The 22,285-nt window shown below is 43.2% G+C and overlaps 1 protein-coding gene across 1 annotated transcript in view; it reads right to left on the minus strand.

The window, feature by feature from the left end:
* Window positions 1-4,308: 4,308 nt before the first annotated feature.
* The window catches only part of LOC142311139 (uncharacterized), a 60,048-nt gene continuing 42,071 nt past the window's right edge, over window positions 4,309-22,285 (minus strand). The window contains exon 7 of the mRNA XM_075349285.1: window positions 4,309-5,907. Within this exon, the coding sequence (XP_075205400.1) occupies window positions 5,190-5,907 (718 nt within the window). The 3' untranslated portion in view covers window positions 4,309-5,189. The remainder of the gene's footprint in view (window positions 5,908-22,285) is intronic.

A 22,285-nucleotide genomic window follows, 5' to 3' on the forward strand; every position in this document is an offset into this window, starting at 1 on the left:
TCCACAGTTGGATGTGTTTAAAAAAATGTTCCTTTACTGACATAATTTTATAAATGTGCCTCTACTGTGTAATGGCCGTGTCTGACTATACAGGGACATGGTCTGATCATACCACATCTCCTGGGCAGGAGAGGAAATAAAAGAGTATACAGATATTACAGCATGGGATCATAGCAGATTCTTTTTGTGAGGTAAAACATTTCCCTGCCTGGTTTTAAAAAAATGTTTTACTTCAAAGAAAGAATAATTTGCGATCTTGTGCTGTAATGTCTGTATACTTTTTTTTACTTCCACTTCAATTACAGATGGGAGGGATGACGATTGAGGGTAGAAAAGATGCACTGAGCATGGCTTCGAGACATCCAATAGACCGTTAACATAAACGCGGAACACGTTTAAAGCTTGATTTTAGAGGTATGAAAGGCTTGTGCAGAGACGTTATAAGGAGCTGAGGAGAGATGTACAATGTGTTACGGCAGGTTTATAATGGCGAACCTTGTGACAGGTTCCCTTTAACAGCATGTTCACATGGGTTGGATATACTGCTGATTTTTCAGAAGAGGATGCGGTGTATTAGGCCATGTGCCCATGTTGGGGTTTTGGTGCGTTTTTTGAAGCGCTTTTGATTGCAGATTTGTCACAAAACCTGAAGGGAATCCTGAAGTGTCATGCACATGTTGCTTATTTATGACCTGCAGATTTGGTGCAGAAAATAATTTGTGACATGTCCATTGTTTTCCGCATTTTTTTTCACCCATTAACTTCAATGGACTAGTATCAAAACGCTATAAAAATTCAGGTAACAAAATGATTGCGGATTTGCTGTGTTTTTGCTTGTGTTTTTTGCATCCTTTTTTTTTATAGAGACAGATTAGAGTTAAATAATAGATACTGATTGACAGACATATTGCACAACCCGCTCACATATAATAAAATTTCACCCTGTGCAACTTACTGGACAGCTTTTCATGACTACATAAATGAATGAAAAAACACCATGGGTCCCCCCAAGTTTGATAACTGGCAAAGGAAAGCAGAGCGCTGCGGGCTTATATTATCAGGCAGGGGAAGTCCATGGTTATTAATCCCTTTCCAGCCCAAAAATACTGTTTCCCCTTAAGTAAGACATGGTCTTATATTATTTTTTTGCCCCCGAAAAATGTGTTAGAGCTTATTTTTGGGGTAGGGCTTATTCTCAGGGAAACACTGTTGGAGGAAAGTTTACCTCCAAAATACTGCAGAGCCCTCTTCCCAGGAATCATACTTACCAGACCTCGAACGTCTGCGTGGCTCCCAGGTCCTCCTGCGATCTTCAGTGGGCGCTCCCAGCAAGTATGCTCCACGTGGTCCTCCCCTCCTTCTGGCTGATACTCATACATCAGATCACACAAACAACTCATACACACACATCAGAGCGCACATGCAGACACAATCACACACACTCACCACATCCAGCGATACTGATTGCTTACGGCCTGCAGTGGAACCTGGGAGGCAGTGTAGTGGAGCGCAAGGGTCTGTAGTTCCAGGTTCAACTGCCGGCCGTAAGCAATCAGTATCGCCGGATGTGGTGAGTGTGTGCGATTTGATGTGTGATTGTGTGTGCGATCTGATGTATGTGTGCAATCTGATGTGTGTGGGTGTGCATTCCACCGCAGGTCCTGTTGATCGGCCTATGGCGAGTATGATTGTCTTCTTTCTTCTGGGGGTCTCTGCTTTCTATAATGAAGTGTCCTGAAGTATTCTCTTTTTATCTGCATGAACACTTCAATATTGAACCGCGACTAGGGCTTATTTTGGGGTAGAGCTTATATTTATTTGTGTGTGGTGAGTATGACTGCGGGATCTTCTGTCTTCTTTCTTTTGGGGATGTGTGCTTTCTTTATTGAAGTGTCCTGCAGTAATCTTTAACCTTTTTATCTGCATGGACACTTCATTATTGAACCGCGACTAGGGCTTATTTTCGGGGTAAGGCTTATATTTAAGCTGAAAATGTTGAAAATTCCTGCTAGGGTTTATTTTCAGGGTAGGGTTTATTTTCTGGGAAATACGGTCCCAGCCTAAAGCCTCCCCAGAAGTGGCGCATCACATTGGATACTCGAATTCTGGCGTTTTGCTTCTGCTCTTTCCAATTGCCCTGGAGCGTTGGCAATCAGGATAATGGTAGTTGAGGTTGATGTCAGCTGTGAACTGTCAGCCGGCATCAAGCCTCGGTGTTAGTAATGGAAAAGTATCTATCAGGATCCAACGTAGTCCACAAATTGAAACCTGAAAAACATTGAGAGAAATCCGAGAAGAAACAAGAGACTGTCCCTTGTTCACCAATTAGAAAGCAAAGTTTGTTCACAGGTCCACCACAATCCACTGAATCTTAGGCAAGAGCACATAGTGAGCAGGAATATCTGAAGATTGACGTCACAGCTCGCAAGAGCCGACTCCTCTGGAGAGCAGTAATATGACTGCTCTTCAAACATTCCTGCTCACTCTGTGCTCTGGACTACATAAGATTTGGGTGGACTATGGCAGACCTGCGTGGGAGCTTTTGCTTTCTATTAAATTGGTGAATAAGAAACAATTTCTTGTTTTTATTTCTCTCATTTTATATTTTTCAGGTTTTGACTCTCTGGACAACGCCAAATTCCCTGGCCGACTTGCATGGGGTTTGTTGTTTTTTTTTTTATTTGAAATAAATTTGAGAACCAGAGAAAAAGTCAGGAAGTGTTTTTTCAAATGAACTGTGCTTTGTTTTTTTACTTACTGGGTTAGTACTGGGGGTGTCTGATAGATGGATGCCTCTCCATTACTGCAGGCTGCTATTTTTAGGCTGGAAAGTCCCGAATAACCATGGCCCTTCCCACCCAAAAAAGCCCTTGGTTTGTCTACTGTCCCTTGGCTGATTTTTTTTTTTTTTTTTTTTTTTTTTAAAAAGGGGGGTGAGGGGACCCGACACCGTTTTGTTTTTATTATTATTTTATTATAATTTTAAAAAAAATCAGCGTGGGATCTCCTATTTTTCAAAACCAGCCAAGGTACAGCTGACAGCTGAGGGATACAGCCTGCAGCTCCTGCTGTACCTGTGCTGGTTAAGAAAATTAGGGGGACCCCTACGTCATTTTTTTTTCTAAAGCCATTTATTAACTCTGCTAAACAGCTGTATAAGTCATCTACTATATTTTATATATTTACCATTTTTCTATCTTTGCACATCTTTTACATAATAATAATAATAATAAAAAAAACCAAAACATTAATTTCAGTATCATGCATTTTTTTCAGTACCAGTCACACGGATGGCCATACAGATGGCCAAAATGGACCGTGCAACACATGATTTTTTTACACTGCTGTGTGAATGGTGACTTAAAGTGAGCTGTGATATGGTCTGACAGCCTAGACAGGAGATGCTTGATTCTTCCCGTGTTTTCTTAGTAAAGCACAACGTCAATCTATCTCTATATAATGCTGGCACTGCCTCCATATACCATTGCTATAATTCTGTGGCAGAATACCACTCGGAGATGAATGCCGGTAATGCGACACTCATTACTGACTATTCAATTCACATTGTTGCTTGATGATGGTAACAAAATGCAGCCAGACTACTGACTGTAATGATGCAGGTGGTATCACAGTGTGCTCCATCATACATAAATATCAGTATGCGCCTATTGGAGACTGGTACCAAGACATAGTTGACTATATCTTGCTGATCGCCTCAACTAGGCGTTTATACCTAAAAATGATTTATGATATAGCACACTTTGAATCCATCTGGCATCAGGCTATGTGCGCACGTTGCGTACTAGCCCTGCAGAAATTTCTGCAGCGATCTGAACAGCACACGTGCGCTTCAAATCGCTGCAGAAACAGTCCGTAATGGAAAAAAAAAAGCCGATTCCATGCGCTCTGACTGCAGCCCCTCCCATAGACAGAGCGGGGGCTGCAGGCAGACCGCAGGAAAGAAGTGACATGTCACTTCTTAGAACGCGCGCTTCGGGCAGCAGCCGAAGCGCTGCGCTCTAATACGCCACGTGCGCACGTCTCCTGCATAATCTTCATAGATAATGCAGGGGACGCAGGACGCATGCAGTTACGGTGCGGTGCAGATCGCAGCGTAACTGCATGTAATTACGCAACGTGTGCACATAGCCTCACAGTCAATGGCCCTATACACATATACACAATTCAGGCGGTGTGGACGCAAGTCCTGAGGAAGCCACTGAACGTAGGGGTCAACAGTGATGTGAACCCTGTCTAAAATTAATTTTATATAACTCCCATCTGCAAATAATCATAACAATATAACAGTTCATTTAGAAAGATAATTGATTTTAATTTTTACAATTCTATTTTTAGACAACTCCAATTTCAATTTGAAGGTACAGAAGGATTTGTACAACCATTTGGAATGCTGTTTATTAGAGAACATAAATTATTGCATCTGTAGGAAAAATAACAGGGAATACAGGAAAAAAAAAACATGCACCATGGGACAAACAAAGAAATAGTGGGTCACAGTGTTTATATGTCGCAGTATAAAGGGGATAGGTCTTATCAGGTACTTGAATAACCTAACATCATTGCCAGCATTTGCCAAACTCCTGAGACGCAATATCAGTACATATCAATATTAGAAATGTATGTCGCAACACAGTGGTGTACCAAGGACTTAAAGGGATGGTTGCCCTGAAAACATTTTGAAACAAAAAAAAGAAATAACTAATTTATTTTTTGTTTAAAATGTTTCACTTTTAAGATGTGGCGTCACTATTGCAGTAGATACGGGGCTGTGCAGATGACCCAGACTTCTGGCCGGGTGCCCAGGATTTCAGATCCTACTGTAGAAAAGAGGCTAGCTTCCCCACCACTCTCCTTTCGATGGCCTACGAGATGCCTCAGTACAATGACGTCACTGCATTGTGAGACCGGTACTGGGCTATTGTATACATAAGGGAGGAAGATTCCGTTCCTTGGATTAGGCAAGTATAAACTTGCTTTTTGTAAGAGGTGGCATTATTACTTTTGGGGGATGACTGAGGCATTAAAGAGCCAAGAATAAATTTAAGGGGTACTTAATACTTTCTAAAGGGGATACCAAAAGGGTATTCTTTTAGGGGGGTAGCAAACATTATCATCTATTTAGTGGGTTCTTGATGTCCTAACCCAACACTGCATATATTCTTTGTCGTCTACCTGATGTGGACCCTCTGATGTCTAACAAGATGTGAATTACTCATAAAACATTTCCCACATTCAGAGCAAGAAAATGGTTTCTCTCCTGTATGACTTTTCTGGTGCCGTAAAAGTTTGGAGTTATTGAGAAAACATTTATCGCAACTTGGACATGAAAATGGTTTTTCTCCAGTGTGGAACCGGTGATGTCTATTAAGCTCTGATGAGCTACGGAAACACTTTCCACATTCCGAACATGGGTATGGCCTTTCATCTGTGTGAATTCTCTGATGCTTTATGAAATCTGAATTCCTAATAAATCGTTTCCCACAATCCATACAAGAATACGGCTTCTCCTTGGTGTGGATTCTCTGGTGACTGTTTCGTTCAGAGCTACTTAGAAAAGCTTTTCCACATACTGGACAGGAATAAGGCTTCTCTCCTGTGTGGATCCTCTGATGTCTGTTCCGTTCTGAATAACTGGTAAAACGCTTTCCACATTCTGAGCAGGAATACGGTTTCTCTCCGGTGTGTATCCGGTGGTGTACAATAAGATATGAATTACTGCTGAAGCATTTGCCACACTGAAAACAGGAATACTGCTTTGCTCCAGTATGGATTTTCTGATGGGCAATCAAGTTTGAGTTGGTACTAAAACTTTTACCACATTTTGGGCAACAATACGGTTTTTCCCCAGTGTGTGTTCGCTTGTGCGCTATAAGGTTTGAGTTACTGCTGAAATATTTACTACATTCTGTACAACTGTAAGGCGTTTCACATATGTGTACTTGCTGATGTTTCTGAAGAAGTGATGCAGTTTTGAAATACTTTCCACAAGTAGAACATAGGAAATCTGTGTCTTCTGGAGACTGGTTTGTGTCTTCACTCCCATACTCATCAGTAAAAGTAGACAGAGTGGTATATTGTGTATCATCTGTGGGTGTATAAATGTCAATGTTTGATAAATTGACTTCTTCATAGGAGGTTGATTCATCTGTAATATGAGAAAAGGTGTATTGTGCATGACCTATAGGTAAATAAAGGTCTGTATCTGTAATTCCTTCTTCACATGAGATGGGTTCCTCTTTAATATGCAGAGACATGTAGTGCAGTGGATCTGCATGTGTATAGAGCTCAGCAAGTTTTGCATCTTCATCTGACACGGAGTCCTCCTTGAGATTTGGTAGATATTGTTGTGCAAGATCTGCGGACTTATAAATGTCATTGTCTCCAAGATTTCCTGCAGAACTCGATATCGATTCCTCCTTAATATGAGCACAAGAATCTTCTTGTGCATGATTTGTGCCTATGTGAATTCCTGAATAAATTAAGTCATCGGCCTCAGTTGAGTCATATTCCTCTTTGATATGTATTGATATATATTGTGTGTGATCAGAAGTATTTGCTCGATCATTTGTGAAGGATTCTGTCTTTATACAGTAAAGATGTTGTTGTGAATGGTCGTTTGGTGTATAAATCGGAAATATTTCTTCCTTAACATGGGTAGAAGAATAGAGCTGTGTATTCTTTGTGTATTTATAAAGATCAGCGGTCTCCTCCTTAATCTGGCTGCACAGATCTGGCGGTGTATGATGTATGGGTGCATGAATGTTAGTGCGATTATTTCCTACATAGGAGCAGAATTCTTCCTTTATAAGAGGTGCACACGGTTGTAAATGTTCTGTGGTTATATTTATGTGACTTTCTTCATCTGATGGTTCCTCTTTCATTGCTGTATATGGCCATGTTATATCATCTACAGTTGTGTTCACGTTGGTGGTAGTCAGGAGTTCTGTATTGCCTGATGCAGATATCTTAGTAACGTTCTCCATACAGTTGATCATATTTGATTGCTTTGATGATCAGTATTTTTTACACTTTGAAGTTTTTAAAAGGTACTTTGATTTTCATGCACTTTGGTGAAGAAATGGAGTTTAAAATCCTTCAAATATATCTGTGTTTCCAGTGAAATATGCTGGGAAAAAAGAAAAATAAAAAAAAAAACAACAATTTGGTTAACTGGTCTTTCCAAAACCTGCATGCACGGAAATGCAGTATCATTTCTTAGTTAATTGGGTATTAAAAAACAGAAACCCCCACAAGTGAGCCCGATTTGGAAACTAGACCGCTCAAGAAATTCATCTAAGGTGTACTGAGCATTTTTATCCTGCAGGTGATGCACAAAACTTTATAACCTTTAGATGTGAAAACAAAACAAATTGCATTTTTTTTTTCCGATAAAATATTGTTTTAGAATCAAATTTATAATTTACAAGAGCAGTAATAGGAGAAAATTGACCCCATAATTTGTTATACATTTTCTCCTGAGCACAGAGATATCCCATATGTGATAAAAACGAATGTCTGAGCACATGCAAAGCTCAAAAAGTGGAGTGCTATTTAATTTTTGGAAGCAAATTTGATCACCTTGTTGCAACTGCAGAGCCCAAGAGGTGCAAGAAAAGCAGGAAACCCCCAAAAGTGACCCCACCGTACAATTTTCACCTCTCAATGAAGTAATTTACTGCTGCAGTGACTATTTTGCAACATCCACGCCATGCCTTTTTTTTTCTGGAGAATTGAAAATATGCCAGCCTAGTGCCCATACATTGTGTCCAGCTTGTGCTTATGGCAACATACACCCAGTAAAGTAAGTGTGCTCTATCCACTACAATAATGCAACAAACATGGTCGCTTGTGGCGGATTAGGCACAATAGGGATTTAAAGGAGAGGGGCATTTTAATTTGGAAGTGCAAATTTCACTGCATTTTATTTGAGGGGTGGGAGCCCTTGTTTTTCGAGTCTTTGTTCTACAAGTAACATATAACCCCCCTCCCTATATTTCCGGTAACAGATGACGAACCCGAGTGTGGGTTGTTTTTCTACAGGATAAGTTAGGGGTTTTATTGGTAACATTTTGGGGTACATAACATATTTTGATTGCTTTCAGTATAAGGCTGGGATCACATTCTTGTGATCTGTGCTGAGCACTTACTTTGGGTTTCCATATCAATCCCCCAAAATTGTGATTCAGACGAAACCCGTCAGAACCACTCACTAGAATGAGACAGATGGAGACACTTTGGACTCAGTTTTGCATCTGGTCCGGTTTCTGGTAGTATTCATCTTTTTCTTTTTAGGCATGGAAAGAACTGTGGTCGTCCACAGTTATGCGCTAAAAAGACACACAAAAAGATTGCACACCACCAGGACAGAGATCAGATGAAGTCCAAAATGACTCCATCTGCCCCATCATAGTGAGTGGTTCAATCGGGGCTTTTGTCTGAATTGCGGTTTTCGGGATTTGGACAGAAACCTCAAAGTAAGTGCTCAGTGGAGAGCGCAGGATAAATGTGAACTGAGGCTTATTCCGATTTTTGGGAAGCAGAATGAAGAAAGAGACAGCAGTATTGGAATAGTTCTTATTTTTACTTTTGCGCAGTACACTGTATGGTGTAAGTGATAAGACTCCTTTATTCTTCGGGTCGGTGTGATTACAGAGATACCAGATTTATAGTAAAAATTATTTTTATAAAATAGTTTTTTTGTCTCCATATTTCGAGACCTGTAACTTTATTCTTCGGCAAACGGCTATATGAGGGCTTATTTTTTGCTCGATGAGTTGAAGATATTTTTTTTATACCATTTTGGGGTATATAACATTTTTTGATTTTTTTTTTTCCATATTTGTCAGCTGCAGAATGAATAAAAACCAGCAAATCAGTAATTATTTTTATTTTCTTTTGCTCGATTCACCGTGCGGTAAAAGTGATAGCATCAATTTATTCTTCGGGTCAGTACAATTACAGCTCTCCCATATTTATTTAGCTTTTTTATGCTTTGCTACTCTTACACACAAAAATACAGTAATATTTCATAAAAATTATTTGTTTTTGTATCTCCATATTCTGAGACCTGTCTCTTTATTTTTTTTCTGAATTATCCATGTTAGGGCTTTTTTTAGCAGGACACTATGTCATTTTCCTTTTTACCATTTTCTACACATATGACTTTTTGATCGCTTTTTGTTAAATTTTTCCTGTGCGAGCACGATGAAACAGCGACATTTTTTGCATGTTTTTATGGCGTAGGTATTATGGAATAGATAATATGACAGTTTTATAGCTTGGGTCGTTCTGGATGAGGAGATACCGATTATGTATACTTTATTTTTTTCATGTAAAAGGTTGCATTTTTAGTAGCGAAACGGGTTTTTGTAATTTTTGTGCTCTTTTTTGTGTTGTGGTTTTTTTTACATATTTTAATTAACTTTTTATTACTTTTTGGCTTAGTTCCTCTGTGGGACATGAATATTTTTTAGTTTGTTCTCTGGTCTCATGTACTGCAGTACTACTGTATTGCAGTCCATGAGACCGGTCAGTGACTCACAGAGAGCCTGTTTGACCCTGCTCATAGCGTGATCTATCAGGCCACCGTGCTCTGGGGTCATCAGATGACCTCAGGGTAACATGGAAACAAGCGGTACCTGCTATTACGATCGTCGGCGTGGGTAGTTGGCCCCGATTAATTTGAAAACTGGTCCGAGCCGGTATCAGTTGTCATAAGCAGTTGTCACTCGCAGGATTTTTGGCCATGGGGGAGCTCTATTTACTTATTCCTGATCTCCATCTCAGTGGTTAAACCTGTAACACTGTAATGTTCTGGTGCCTACAGGAAAATGCAAAGCTTTGACCCCAAAGTAAGGCTGTGTACCCACAATGACTTATTGGTGAGTTTCTGACTCTGCACATTTTCACTGTGTTAGAGACGCAGCCATTTACAGTTCTAGCAAAACAGATGGGATTTATAGAGATTTCCTGCCCACTGGTTTTTTTTTTGGGGGGGGGGGCTATTCTCAGTGTAAACTGACTGCGGTACATGTTTTAGACCCACAACATGTCAATATTTCTTGCGGGTACACTGAGTTTGATGTGCAGATTTTTCTCATAGACTTTCATTAGGTGCAGAAAATCCACAGGTAAAAAACCCCACACATGCGTTTTTAGTGCGTTTTCGCATGTCACTACATCCAGAAAGTTGTCAAATATCAGAAGCAGCTTTGTTTAAAATATGACATACCAAGAAGTGACAAAAACACAGTCAAAATATGATAAAAATGCAAGTAACCTAATTTACATAAAAGGTGACAAAATGCTTTCCAAAAGCTCTTCATGGGAACATATACTGAGCAGATAGAGCTCAATGCTGGTAGTTCTGACTAACTCAGGCCAGCAAAGTGCAATGCATCTGTCTGAGGCAGCACTGAACTTTGCCTGCCACAATCACTGCACAGCAGCCCTATCAGGACATCCAGAACTGCCAAGTATTGGGGGCATTATTATGCCCAGCATGCCTCTGTAGCCCACATTACAATACCATGTTGAAAACTAAGCAGCTCTGCTTCTGCTACAAATTGCACTGAGAAGGGCAACTAAGCAATACACAGCAACACTTAAAAGGCAGCTACCGGGAGAAAGTGAACTGTATTCCTCCTGGAGCTGTCAGCTTTCAGTCATAGCGTGCTTGGAGAGGCTACATTCACTGCTTACAGCATTGTAAATGCACCCTGACACTTTACATGAAAAGATACGCTGCAAAGCCAGCTGTCAATTAAGGTACTGGGGTGTACTTGCAGCTGTCACTGTGTACTGTGCAGTGATTGTATGATTGTACCCACGCCTACACACCTCTATGACTGAAAGCTAGCTGTTTAATAATGGTGCTAGGGTGTACTTGCAGCTGCCACTGTGTAATCAGCAGTGACTGTACCCGCAGCTGCACACCTCTATGACTGAAAGCTAGCTGTTTAATAATGGTGCTAGGGTGTACTTGAAGCTGCCACTGTGTACTGTGCAGTGATTGTACCCACGCCTACACACCTCTATGACTGAAAGCTAGCTGTTAATAACGGTGCTGGGGTATACTTGCAGCTGCTACTGTGTACTGAGCAGTGACTGTACCTGCAGCTGCACACCTCTATGACTGAAAGCTTGCTGTGAACGGTACTGGGGTGTACTTGCAGCTGCCACTGTGTACTGTGCAGCCACTGTACCCATACCTGCACACCTGTATGACTGAAAGCCGTCGGTTCATATGAGGAATAAAGTTCATTTTTTCCTCGTAGCTGCACTTTCAGTGAGGTGGCCGGTCAGCATTATAAAGCTATTACCCTACAACAGCTTTTTTCAGGTAGATTCCTTGTGGAACTCACCTGAAAAAAAAAAAATGACCATATGCACTGCAATGTGAAAACGACTTGCTGTACATATGTTCACCCTTAACACATTCTCTTAAGTGCTTCAGGCTACAAAAACCGTGCCGTGGCTAAAAGCAGTGACCCGGCCATCCTTCAGGCGGCTTCCTCCAATATTTTATGTTAAATGTTAAAAAAACAAAAAGCGGGTGCCAAAGACGTCAAAGAAGTCGCAAAGAGTGAACGTCCTCAAAATAAGGTCTTGGGGATAGAAATTACTGTTAAAAGTGCTCGGACTGGCTTACCGAGCACCCACAGAACGGTCAGAAATGGCTGCCCAGCCAATGGCCCTCACAGCGGCGCCCACCTCAGCCACTGATTGTCTGGGTGGTCTTTTCCAGGGTATTGTGCTAAGATCAGTAAATACTCAAGCTGGGTGGGTGAGTGTGGCGTTCGGGGTACAGGGGGGTGTGGGGGTACTATTTTTATTTTGCATAATTAGTAGTAGCCCTTTTGTAAGTGTTTTCTATCCATGAGAGCTCCTTAGTCCACCACCACCACTGATGGTAGATTTCCATGGAAGAACGTCTGGTTTCCTTGGCTTTGTCTGCTCATTACAATGCAGCTCTAATTTCGCATCCATTATATCGGTATCATTTACATCTCCTAACACCAGGAAAGGAAGGCCCCGCCATACACCAGCGCATGCAAATCTCCGAGACCGCTACTAGCCCCAAATATACCTGCATCAACGCATCCTCTGCCTCTTGTCTGTTAATGCTGGTCAAACCGGAAGTTAACAATAAAGCTTTTCCTGCCCGTGCGTTCCATCTGCGCTGGGTTCAGGGCGGCTTCCTGTTTGTGCGTTCCAATTTGCTACGTGTTGTCTGCGTGTCAACGGCTCTTCCGTTTCAGTGGAGGTGGAATGCTGGGAGTTGTAGTCCACACCGCTGAAGATGAAATGGCTGTCCTCGGAGTTCTGGACTACAGTTCCCAGATTCCATGTTGCTTAATGGTGACACTGAGCGTGTGCATGCAATGCAGCTAGTTAAAAGATATTGATGATTATCTCAACTAATGAGCAGAGTGAATGAATGAACGCCACACTCAGTGGACAGGCATAGTTCCTAATGCTCCTAGGTACTAGCTCTGTAATAAAGCTCACACTATATAGTGTGGTAGTCTCCGTTTTGGTGACTGCTATGAGGGCTAGACCCCCACAGCTCCTGGTCATTGTTAGTCTACTTACTGGTCACATTGGCAATATTCAGAGATGCAGCGCTGCCACTCACCAGGTGAGGATGGTCATGCACCAGAGATTAGCCAAGTAGGCTTTTCTGGCCAATTCCAGTGTGCCAAAACGAGAAAGTAGAGACAAGCGGTGCCAGGTGAGCGACAGACTAACGTCATGAAGAACTGTGTCTGGGTACCCCTCTAATGAGGCTCACATGCACCTTCTATTAGGGTAGTGGCCACCGTACTTATATGGACACCGTGTCTATGCCTGATATGGTGTAATTGTGCCATCATTATTTGGTGAAGGTTACACAGTGACTTTGGCTGCCACACAGGTCATGTGACCAAAGATTACTCTATGCCACAGCTACATAACAGCATAATGAAGGGAAGCGGGGTCAAATTGAGACCCTCAAAGTACTAAGGCCCATTTCACACATCTGGCATTTCGCCGGATATGGCACACATGCAGTACAGTACATTCCTTTACAGTGGAAGCGCGACACCATGCGGTTGTGTGCTTCATACGCAAACGCATTTGTCCGCATGGTGTCGCGCTTCCGGATCTAGCGAAGTACCGGATCCAGCGGAGTGCCGGATCCAGCGGAGTGCCGGATCCAGCGGAGTGACGGATGTGTGAAACAGGCCTTACAATCTCAACAAGCAAGTCTGAAAACATCTCACTTATTCCAACCTTTGTGACTTGCTTGTCACAGTACCTTGTGGATCACAATATGACGCCAATCATTTGAATTATTCTGCTATAGGGGGGCTGCATACAGAACCCTTTCCTATTAAGCGCCTGGAATCGCTTTTCTTCCACCTGTAATGAATTCCCCCTGGTCCTTGGTATGATCTTTGTAAGGAATAAATCATGTGCCAGTCCCTTGTATTGACAACATACAGTACAGACCAAAGGTTTGGACACACCTCATTCAAAGAGTTTTCTTTATTTTCATGACTCTGGAAATTGTAGATTCACATTGAAGGCATCAAAACTATAAATTAACACATGTGGAATTAAACACTTAACAAAAAAGTGTGAAGCAACTGAAAATATGTCTTATATTCTAGGTTCTTCAAAGTAGCCACCTTTTGCTTTGATTACTGCTTTGCACACTCTTGGCATTCTCTTGATGAGCTTCAAGAGGTAGTCACCGGAAATGGATTTCACTTCACAGGTGTGCCCTGACAGGTTTAATAAGTGGAATTTCTTGCCTTATAAATGGGGTTGGGACCATCAGTTGTGTTGTGCAGAAGTCTGGTGGATACACAGCTGATAGTCCTTACTGAATAGACTGTTAGAATTTGTATTATAGCAAGAAAAAAGCAGCTAAGGCCGGTTTCACACCTGCGTTGAACGGCATCCGTCAGAATGTGTTGTGTGACGCATGTGACGGATGCGTTTTAAATAGTGTGATACAAAGGCAACGGATTCCTGTGAAATAACGCGTTGCGCTAAGCCGAGAGAGAGAGAGCCCCCATCATCACTGCACACACCGCGGCACTACCGCCCCCATCATCATCATCACCGCACACACCCCGGCACTACCGCACTCAACATCATCACTGCACTAACCCCGGCACTACCGCACTCATCATCATCACTTCCCCCCCCCCCGGCACTACCGCACTCATCGTCATCACTCCATACATCCCTGCACTACCGCACTCATCATCATCACTCCATACACCCCTGCACTACCGCACTCATCATCATCATCACACACACCCCGGTACTACCGCACTCATCATCACTGCACACACCCAGGCACTACCACCCCATCATCACCGCACACATGCAGGCACTACCGCACTCATCATCAGCGCACACACCGAGGCACTACTGCACTCATCATCACCGCACACACCCAGGCACTACCACCTCCATCATCACCGCCCACACGCAGGCACTACCGCACTCATCATCACCGCACACACTACCTCAGTGACGTCCCCGCTGACAGCGTGACTCACTTCAGTTGCTGCCTGGAGCTTACAGAGAGCGGCGGTGTTCTACGGCCGCTCCTGTCAGCTTCATGTAGCAGAGCTGGATGCGTCGCGGGACCTCATGTGGATTACACCGGACCTGGAGGGGTATTTGGGGATTAATAAAGTGGTGAAAGAGGGTGTTTTTTTTATCTTTTATTCCAAATAAAGTATTTTTTCGGGTGTATGTGTTTATTTACTTTCACATACAGGTTAATCATTGTGGGTGTCTCATAGACGCCTGCCATGGTCAACCTAGGACTTAGTGGCAGCTATGGGCTGCTGCCATTAACTTCTTATTACCTCGATTGCCACTGCACCAGGGCAATTCGGGATGAGCTGGATAGCGTCCTGGAACTGTCGCATCTATGGATGCGGCAATTCCGGGCGGTTGCTGGCTGATATTGTTAGGTTGGGGGGCTCCCCATAACGTGGGGCTCCCCATCCTGAGAATACCAGCCTTCAGCCGTGTGACTTTACCTTGGCTCGTATCAAAATTAGGGGGGACCGCACGACGTTTTTTTAAATTATTGTACTGCACGATATAGACACGCCCACCGGCGGCTGTGATTGGTTGCAGTGAGACAGCTGTCACAGCGTGGGGGCGGCTCTGACTGCAACCAATCATAGGTGCCGGTGGGCGGGGGAAGCAGTGAATACTAGATGGAATAATGAGCGGCCAGCTTTTTCAAAAGAGGAAAAGCCGCCGGAGCTTTGTGATAACTCTGCAGCGTCGCGCCCGTGATCAGTGAGTATGATAAAGGTGGGGAGAGAGACCAGGAGTGATTTTAAACGATTTAGATCATTCTGCTGGACATGCTGAGCATGCGCAGTAGAACGTGACGGAATCAGTCAGCGGATTCCGCCGCTTAGCACTTAGCGGCGGAATCCGCCACCATAGACAATAATTAGACACCATGGCGGATTCCAACGGAATCCGTCAAGGTACGCTATTTTAACGACACAAAAAACGCTACATGCAGCATTCCTTCCGCCCGACGCAGCGTCAAAAAAACGATGCTGCATCGTGCAGCGAATGCAACGCAGACACTTGCGTTACAGTGCATCATCCATACACGTCTATGGAGAAAAGCGCAGTGCGTTAACGCTATTCTCCATAGCGGCGGATTGTGCTGAACGCAGGTGTGAAACCGGCCTAAGTAAAGAAAAACGAGTGTCCTTCATTACTTTAAGAAATGAAGGTCAGTCAGTCCGAAAAATTGAGAAAACTTTGAAAGAGTCCCCAAGTACAGTGGCAAAAACTGTCAAACGTTACAAAGAAACTGGCTCACATGACGACAGCCCCAGGAAAGGAAGACCCAGAGTCACCTCTGCTGTGGAGGATAAGTTTATCTGAGTCACCAGCCTCAGAAATCGCAGGTTAACAGCAGCTCAGATTAGAGACCAGGTCAATGCCACACAGAGTTCTAGCAGCAGACACATCTCTAGAACTACTGTTAAGAGGAGACTTTGTGCAGCAGGCCTTCATGGTAAAATAGCTGCTAGGAAACCACTGCTAAGGACAGGCAACAAGCAGAAGAGACTTGTTTGGGCTAAAGAACACAAGGAATGGACATTAGACCAGTGGAAATCTGTGCTTTGGTCTGATGAGTCCAAATTTGAGATCTTTGGATCCAACCACTGTGTCTTTGTGCGATGCAGAAAAAGTGAACAGATGCACTCTACATGCCTGGTTCCGACCGTGAAGCATGGAGGAGGAGGTGTGATGGTGTGGGGGTGCTTTGCTGTTGACACGGTTGTGGATTTATTCAAAATTGAAGGCATACTGAACCAGCATGGCTACCACAGCATCTTGCAGTGGCATGCTATTCCATCCGCTTTGCGTTTAGTTGGACCCCAAACACACCTCCAGGCTGAGTAGGGGCTATTTGACTAAGGAGAGTGATGGGGTGCTACACCAGATGACCTGGCCTCCACAGTCACCAGACCTGAACCCAATCGAGATGGTTTGGGGTTAGCTGGACCGCAGAGTGAAGGCAAAAGGGACAACAAGTGCTAAGCATCTCTGGGAACTCCTTTAAGATGTTTGGAAGGCAATTTCCGGTGACTACCTCTTGAAGCTAATCAAGAGAATGCCAAGAGTGTGCAAAGCAGTAATCAAAGCAAACGGTGACTACTTTGAAGAACCTAAAATATAAGACATATTTTCAGTTGTTTCACACTTTTTTTGTTAAGTAGATCATTCCACATGTGTTAATTCATAGTTTGGATGCGTTCAATGTGAATATACAATTTTCAGAGTCATGAAAATAAAGAAAAGAGTGCATGTAATGCGAGATTCGTTGCCAAACGCAGTATGTTGCCATTGTTTTCTAATGCTGCTATGGCATGAGAAAAGATTCGTAGATAGACACTGGCCCATAGTTTTACACTGGAGTGAGTGCAATAAATTGTTTTATCAGATTGCACTTGTCCATGTAAAACGCAAGTGGATCCGAGGTCTTAATGAGGTCTCCTCTGAGACATCTTTTTCTAAGCTAAACAAACCTAACTTTTCCAACCTGTCATCATATGGGAGGCCTTCCATTTCTTGTAGTAGTCTAGTTACCCGTCTTTGAACTAACTCTAACTTCTGAATGTCCTTTTTAAAATGTGGAGCCCAAAACTGGATCCCATATTCTAGATGTGGCCTTACAAGTGATTTATAGAGGGGTAACAATATGTTGGGATCACATGATTTAATCTCTTTTCTTATACACCCAAAATCTTGCCTGCTTTCGCAACTGCTGCTTGACATTGAGTATTGCTGCTCAGCTTACTTGTAACTAGAGTACCCAAGTCTTTCTCCTGTTCTGTAGGGCCGAGTTTACTTCCATTTGATGTATATGCAGCAATAAGATTACTCTGTCTTAGGTGCATTCCTCTAGATTTATCAACATTAAATCTCATTTGCCAAGTGTTTGCCCATTCTGACATCTTATCCTAATGGTTTTATACCAGGAGATGCAGATCTGTACACTGAGTTTACTGAGGTCACCTGAGGTTATGTTACCTGCAGTCACAGGTGGAGGAATTTGGGAACCTCCAGCTGTGACCACAAATAACCTGAGTGATATCACTCATCACACGGTTCAGTCTCTGCCTGAAACTCACAGCAGACGGTCATGTTCTATGCCCGCTCGCTGTCACTTCAGATATAGCAGAGCTAGAATTATCTTGGGACATCATGTGGATTACATCGGACCTGAGTGTTTTGGGGGTTAATAAGGTGGTGAAAGAGGGTGGGGTTTTTTCATGTTATTTCAAATAAAGGAGTTTTTCAGTGTTTGTGTTTTATTTCTTTTGACTTACAGATTAGTAATGGGGGTCTCAGACTCCTCCCATTACTAATCTCAGGCTTAGTGGCAGCTGTGGACTGGCATTAACCCCTTATTACCCTGATTGCCTCCGCACCAGAGCAATCGGGAAGAGGCAGGTAAAGCTCCGGGTTTTCACATCCAATAAATAGCAGGCTGCTATTTTTAGGCTGGGGCGCCCAATAACCATGGGCCTCCCCAGCCTGAGGATACTAACCCCCAGCTGTCGGGCTTTATCATGGCTGGCTATCAAAATTGTGTGTGGGGGGGAAAGTGCACACCGTTATTTAAAAAAAAAGAAGCTGCATGCGGTTCCTTGTTATGGTCAAGAGACCGCTGACATTCCCATAAATATCCCATTTAAGTGTAAACACCTTTCTTTATCCACTACCCCAAGAGTCCAGAAGGAAATAACCTGGTAACCCCCCCCCCCAAAAAAGAGCACAAGAGTGGTTGGAATCTAACAGGCGGCACCCCCCTGACTATATATACACACAACTAGAAATAGCGGTGGAGCATATCTACTCCACCTAGATGCCTCGTTACCACGCCTAAGAAACTAGCTAGCCTTAAAGATAAAGAAAGGAATCCTAACTTGCCTCAGAGCAGCCCCAAAGGGATAGTTAAAGCCCCCAACATATATTGATGATGATATAAGACGCAAACAATACACAGTTGGTTAGGAATAGACTTGAGCAAAGAGAGGCCCTGTTAACTGAGACACCAAAGGATAGGATAGATCACTGGGTGCTGCCAGCAAAAACCCTAATATTTGCCAACTCCTGATGATCAACATTCTCTTAGGACCACACGATTCTCCACCCACTACATAAGGGAACTCTTGTGCAGGGCACCAGGCAGGATTAGCATCCAAAGAAGTTGTCACAAAAATGGCTTAGTAGCAACTGCCATAGGCAGAAAAATGTTCAGTGTGCAACAGGACTAATAATGAGCAGTCCATTGAAGTGGTATACTAAGAACAACAAAAAGTAAAGGCCTTGATCCGAAGGTAGTTATTTGGACCAGAGCACCTCCCAGCTCCAGCTCTATCACAGTTCCTTTATCACTAAGCAATTGCGGAATTTTATGTCCCGAGATAATAAATATCTTGACTTGTCCTCCATCCCAGGCCCATTGACACCGGTGCATAGTAATTCAGATTTTCAGGCGGGTTTCCATAGATCAACATTCCTCCATAAAAGGAAGAGTGACCATCCTATTATTCGTTACTTTATCTCAGACACAGGTATTAAACCCCACCTAATTACTCTTCAGATATCAACAAATCTCAAGATATGTGGTTCTTCTACGAACAGCTGAAAAGTTTTATAGTGTCTATGGCTAGGAGGGTAGACATCTATAGGGCACTCACACCCTTTGAGACCCTTTGCCTAGAGAAGGATCCTCCAGGCCATACCGTTTCGACCTTGTATGACTTGTTTCTCAGATGCAGAGGTGCGAGGGAAGGCTTGCCTGGGTACTTTGGGAAATAGGAGAGAGAGTGGGGGAGGTCATTCTCGGCTGAGGAGCGGACCAAAATCCTTCTCTTTATTGGTAAAACTTCACACTCTCGCCTTGACTACTGTAACTCTCTATTAATTGGTCTCCCTCTAACTAGACTCTCTCCTCTACAGTCCATCCTTAATGCAGCAGCCAGGGTCACCTATCTGGCCAACCGCTACTCGGATGCCTCTGCTCTTTGCCAGTCATTGCACTGGCTGCCCATATATCACAGGATCCAATTCAAACTGCTTGTTCTCACCCACAAACCTCTCCACAGTGCGGCACCCCCCTACATCTCCACCCTCCTCTCTATCACCCCACTCGTTCTCTACGCTCTGCAAATGACTTTCGACTAACATCCACACTAATTCGAACCTCCCACTCCCAGATCCAAGACTTCTTCCGAGCTGCACCAACCCTCTGGAACGCTCTACCCCAAGAAGTTACGACAAATCACAACTTACTCAGCTTCAGACGCACCCTAAAGACGCATCTTTTTAGGGCGGCCTATCACACTCCCTAATCAGATTCGATTCACATAGTCCCTCTACAACTCTCACAACATAACTCCACATCAAACTCCATGGCACCCAAAGGCATCTCAAGGCTCTGGCCCACTGGTCCAGGAAACCATTATCTATCCCCCATTTCCGTGAGATGGCTGGATTGTCATTGTAAATAAACACTTGAACCTTGCCTCTCCCCCCCCCATCTCATTGTGTAGATTGTAAGCTCTCACGAGCAGGGTTGTGTTTTTTCTTTTTTTTTTCTTCTAAATATTGTATTTCTATAACTGTTACTTGTTTGTATATGATCCTCCTGAATTGTAAAGCGCTGCAGAATATGTTGGCGCTATAGAAATAAAGATTATTATTATTATTATTAGTATCACAGGAGAGGTGCTACAAGATCCTATCTAGGTGGTATAGGTGTCCTGTGAGTATCCACGCTGCCTTTCCATCAGCCTCTGACGTGTGCTGGAGATGCCAAAAGGAGAGGGGAACCCTCACTCATATCTGGTGGCCATGTCCCCCGGTGAGATCATTCTGGGAGAGCATTTTCCAGTTACTCAATAAACTATCCTTGAGGCAGATCCAGCCCACAAAAGAGTTAGCTCTCCTGTCCCTCAGGAATGTTTCTCCTTCAGGGTTTAGGAAAGGTTTATTAAGACATTTTTTAACAGCTGCTAGAAACCTAATTCCAAGATAGTGGAAGCAAACTAGAATCCCATCACGGGATGAATTCATAGCAGAGTGCAACGAGATCCTCAGGATGGAGACCTTGATAGGTCAGACACTCGGCAACAAGGACAAAGTTGATGCTACGTGGGCCCCGTGGATCATGTTCAGGGACTCACCGGGTATGGGTCTATGGATTCACGGGAGGCAGGTATGTAGATAATTTTCCATTCTCTTATTTCTGTACCTGGAAGGTTAGCCTTGAAAATGTGGTTTTGATGTAGGAGGGCGCGTCCATTCGGCTGGGAACCCTTTGTACCCTTCCCCTTTCACCTTACTTTCCCACGTTTCTGTTGTCTTTACTGTCTCTAAATTCTTCTTCCACCTCCTCTTCTTTATCTCTTTATTTTTCAACTTGTTCTTCCTATTCCACACACATACGAATTGTACTTGCTATTTTTGGTTGCCAGTGGCGCAGGTGTAGTCAAGGAACTGTGATGTTTTTAGCAGCTAGCTTGGGATATACAGTTAGGTCCAGAAATATTTGGACAGTGACACAATTTTCGCGAGTTGGGCTCTGCATGCCACCACATTGGATTTGAAATGAAACTTCACAACAGAATTCAAGTGCAGATTGTAACGTTTAATTTGAAGGTTTGAACAAAAATATCTGATAGAAATTGTAGGAATTGTACACATTTCTTTACAAACACTCCACATTTTAGGAGGTCAAAAGTAATTGGACAAATAAACCAAACCCAAACAAAATATTTTTATTTTCAATATTTTGTTGCGAATCCTTTGGAGGCAATCACTGCCTTAAGTCTGGAACCCATGGACATCACCAAACGCTGGGTTTCCTCCTTCTTAATGCTTTGCCAGGCCTTTACAGCCGCAGCGTTCAGGTTTTGCTTGTTTGTGGGTCTTTCCATCTTAAGTCTGGATTTGAGCAAGTGAAATGCATGCTCAATTGGGTTAAGGTCTGGTGATTGACTTGGCCATTGCAGAATGTTCCACTTTTTTGCACTCATGAACTCCTGGGTAGCTTTGGCTGTATGCTTGGGGTCATTGTCCATCTGTACTATGAAGCGCCGTCCGATCAACTTTGCGGCATTTGGCTGAATCTGGGCTGAAAGTATATCCTGGTACACTTCAGAATTCATCCGGCTACTCTTGTCTGCTGTTATGTCATCAATAAACACAAGTGACCCAGTGCCATTGAAAGCCATGCATGCCCATGCCATCACGTTGCCTCCACCATGTTTTACAGAGGATGTGGTGTGCCTTGGATCATGTGCCGTTCCCTTTCTTCTCCAAACTTTTTTCTTCCCATCATTCTGGTACAGGTTGATCTTTGTCTCATCTGTCCATAGAATACTTTTCCAGAACTGAGCTGGCTTCATGAGGTGTTTTTCAGCAAATTTAACTCTGGCCTGTCTATTTTTGGAATTGATGAATGGTTTGCATCTAGATGTGAACCCTTTGTATTTACTTTCATGGAGTCTTGTCTTTACTGTTGACTTAGAGACAGATACACCTACTTCACTGAGAGTGTTCTGGACTTCAGTTGATGTTGTGAACGGGTTCTTCTTCACCAAAGAAAGTATGCGGCGATCATCCACCACTGTTGTCATCCGTGGACGCCCAGGCCTTTTTGAGTTCCCAAGCTCACCAGTCAATTCCTTTTTTCTCAGAA

Source organism: Anomaloglossus baeobatrachus, chromosome 5 (assembly GCF_048569485.1).
Source record: "Anomaloglossus baeobatrachus isolate aAnoBae1 chromosome 5, aAnoBae1.hap1, whole genome shotgun sequence".
NCBI lineage: Eukaryota > Metazoa > Chordata > Amphibia > Anura > Aromobatidae > Anomaloglossus > Anomaloglossus baeobatrachus.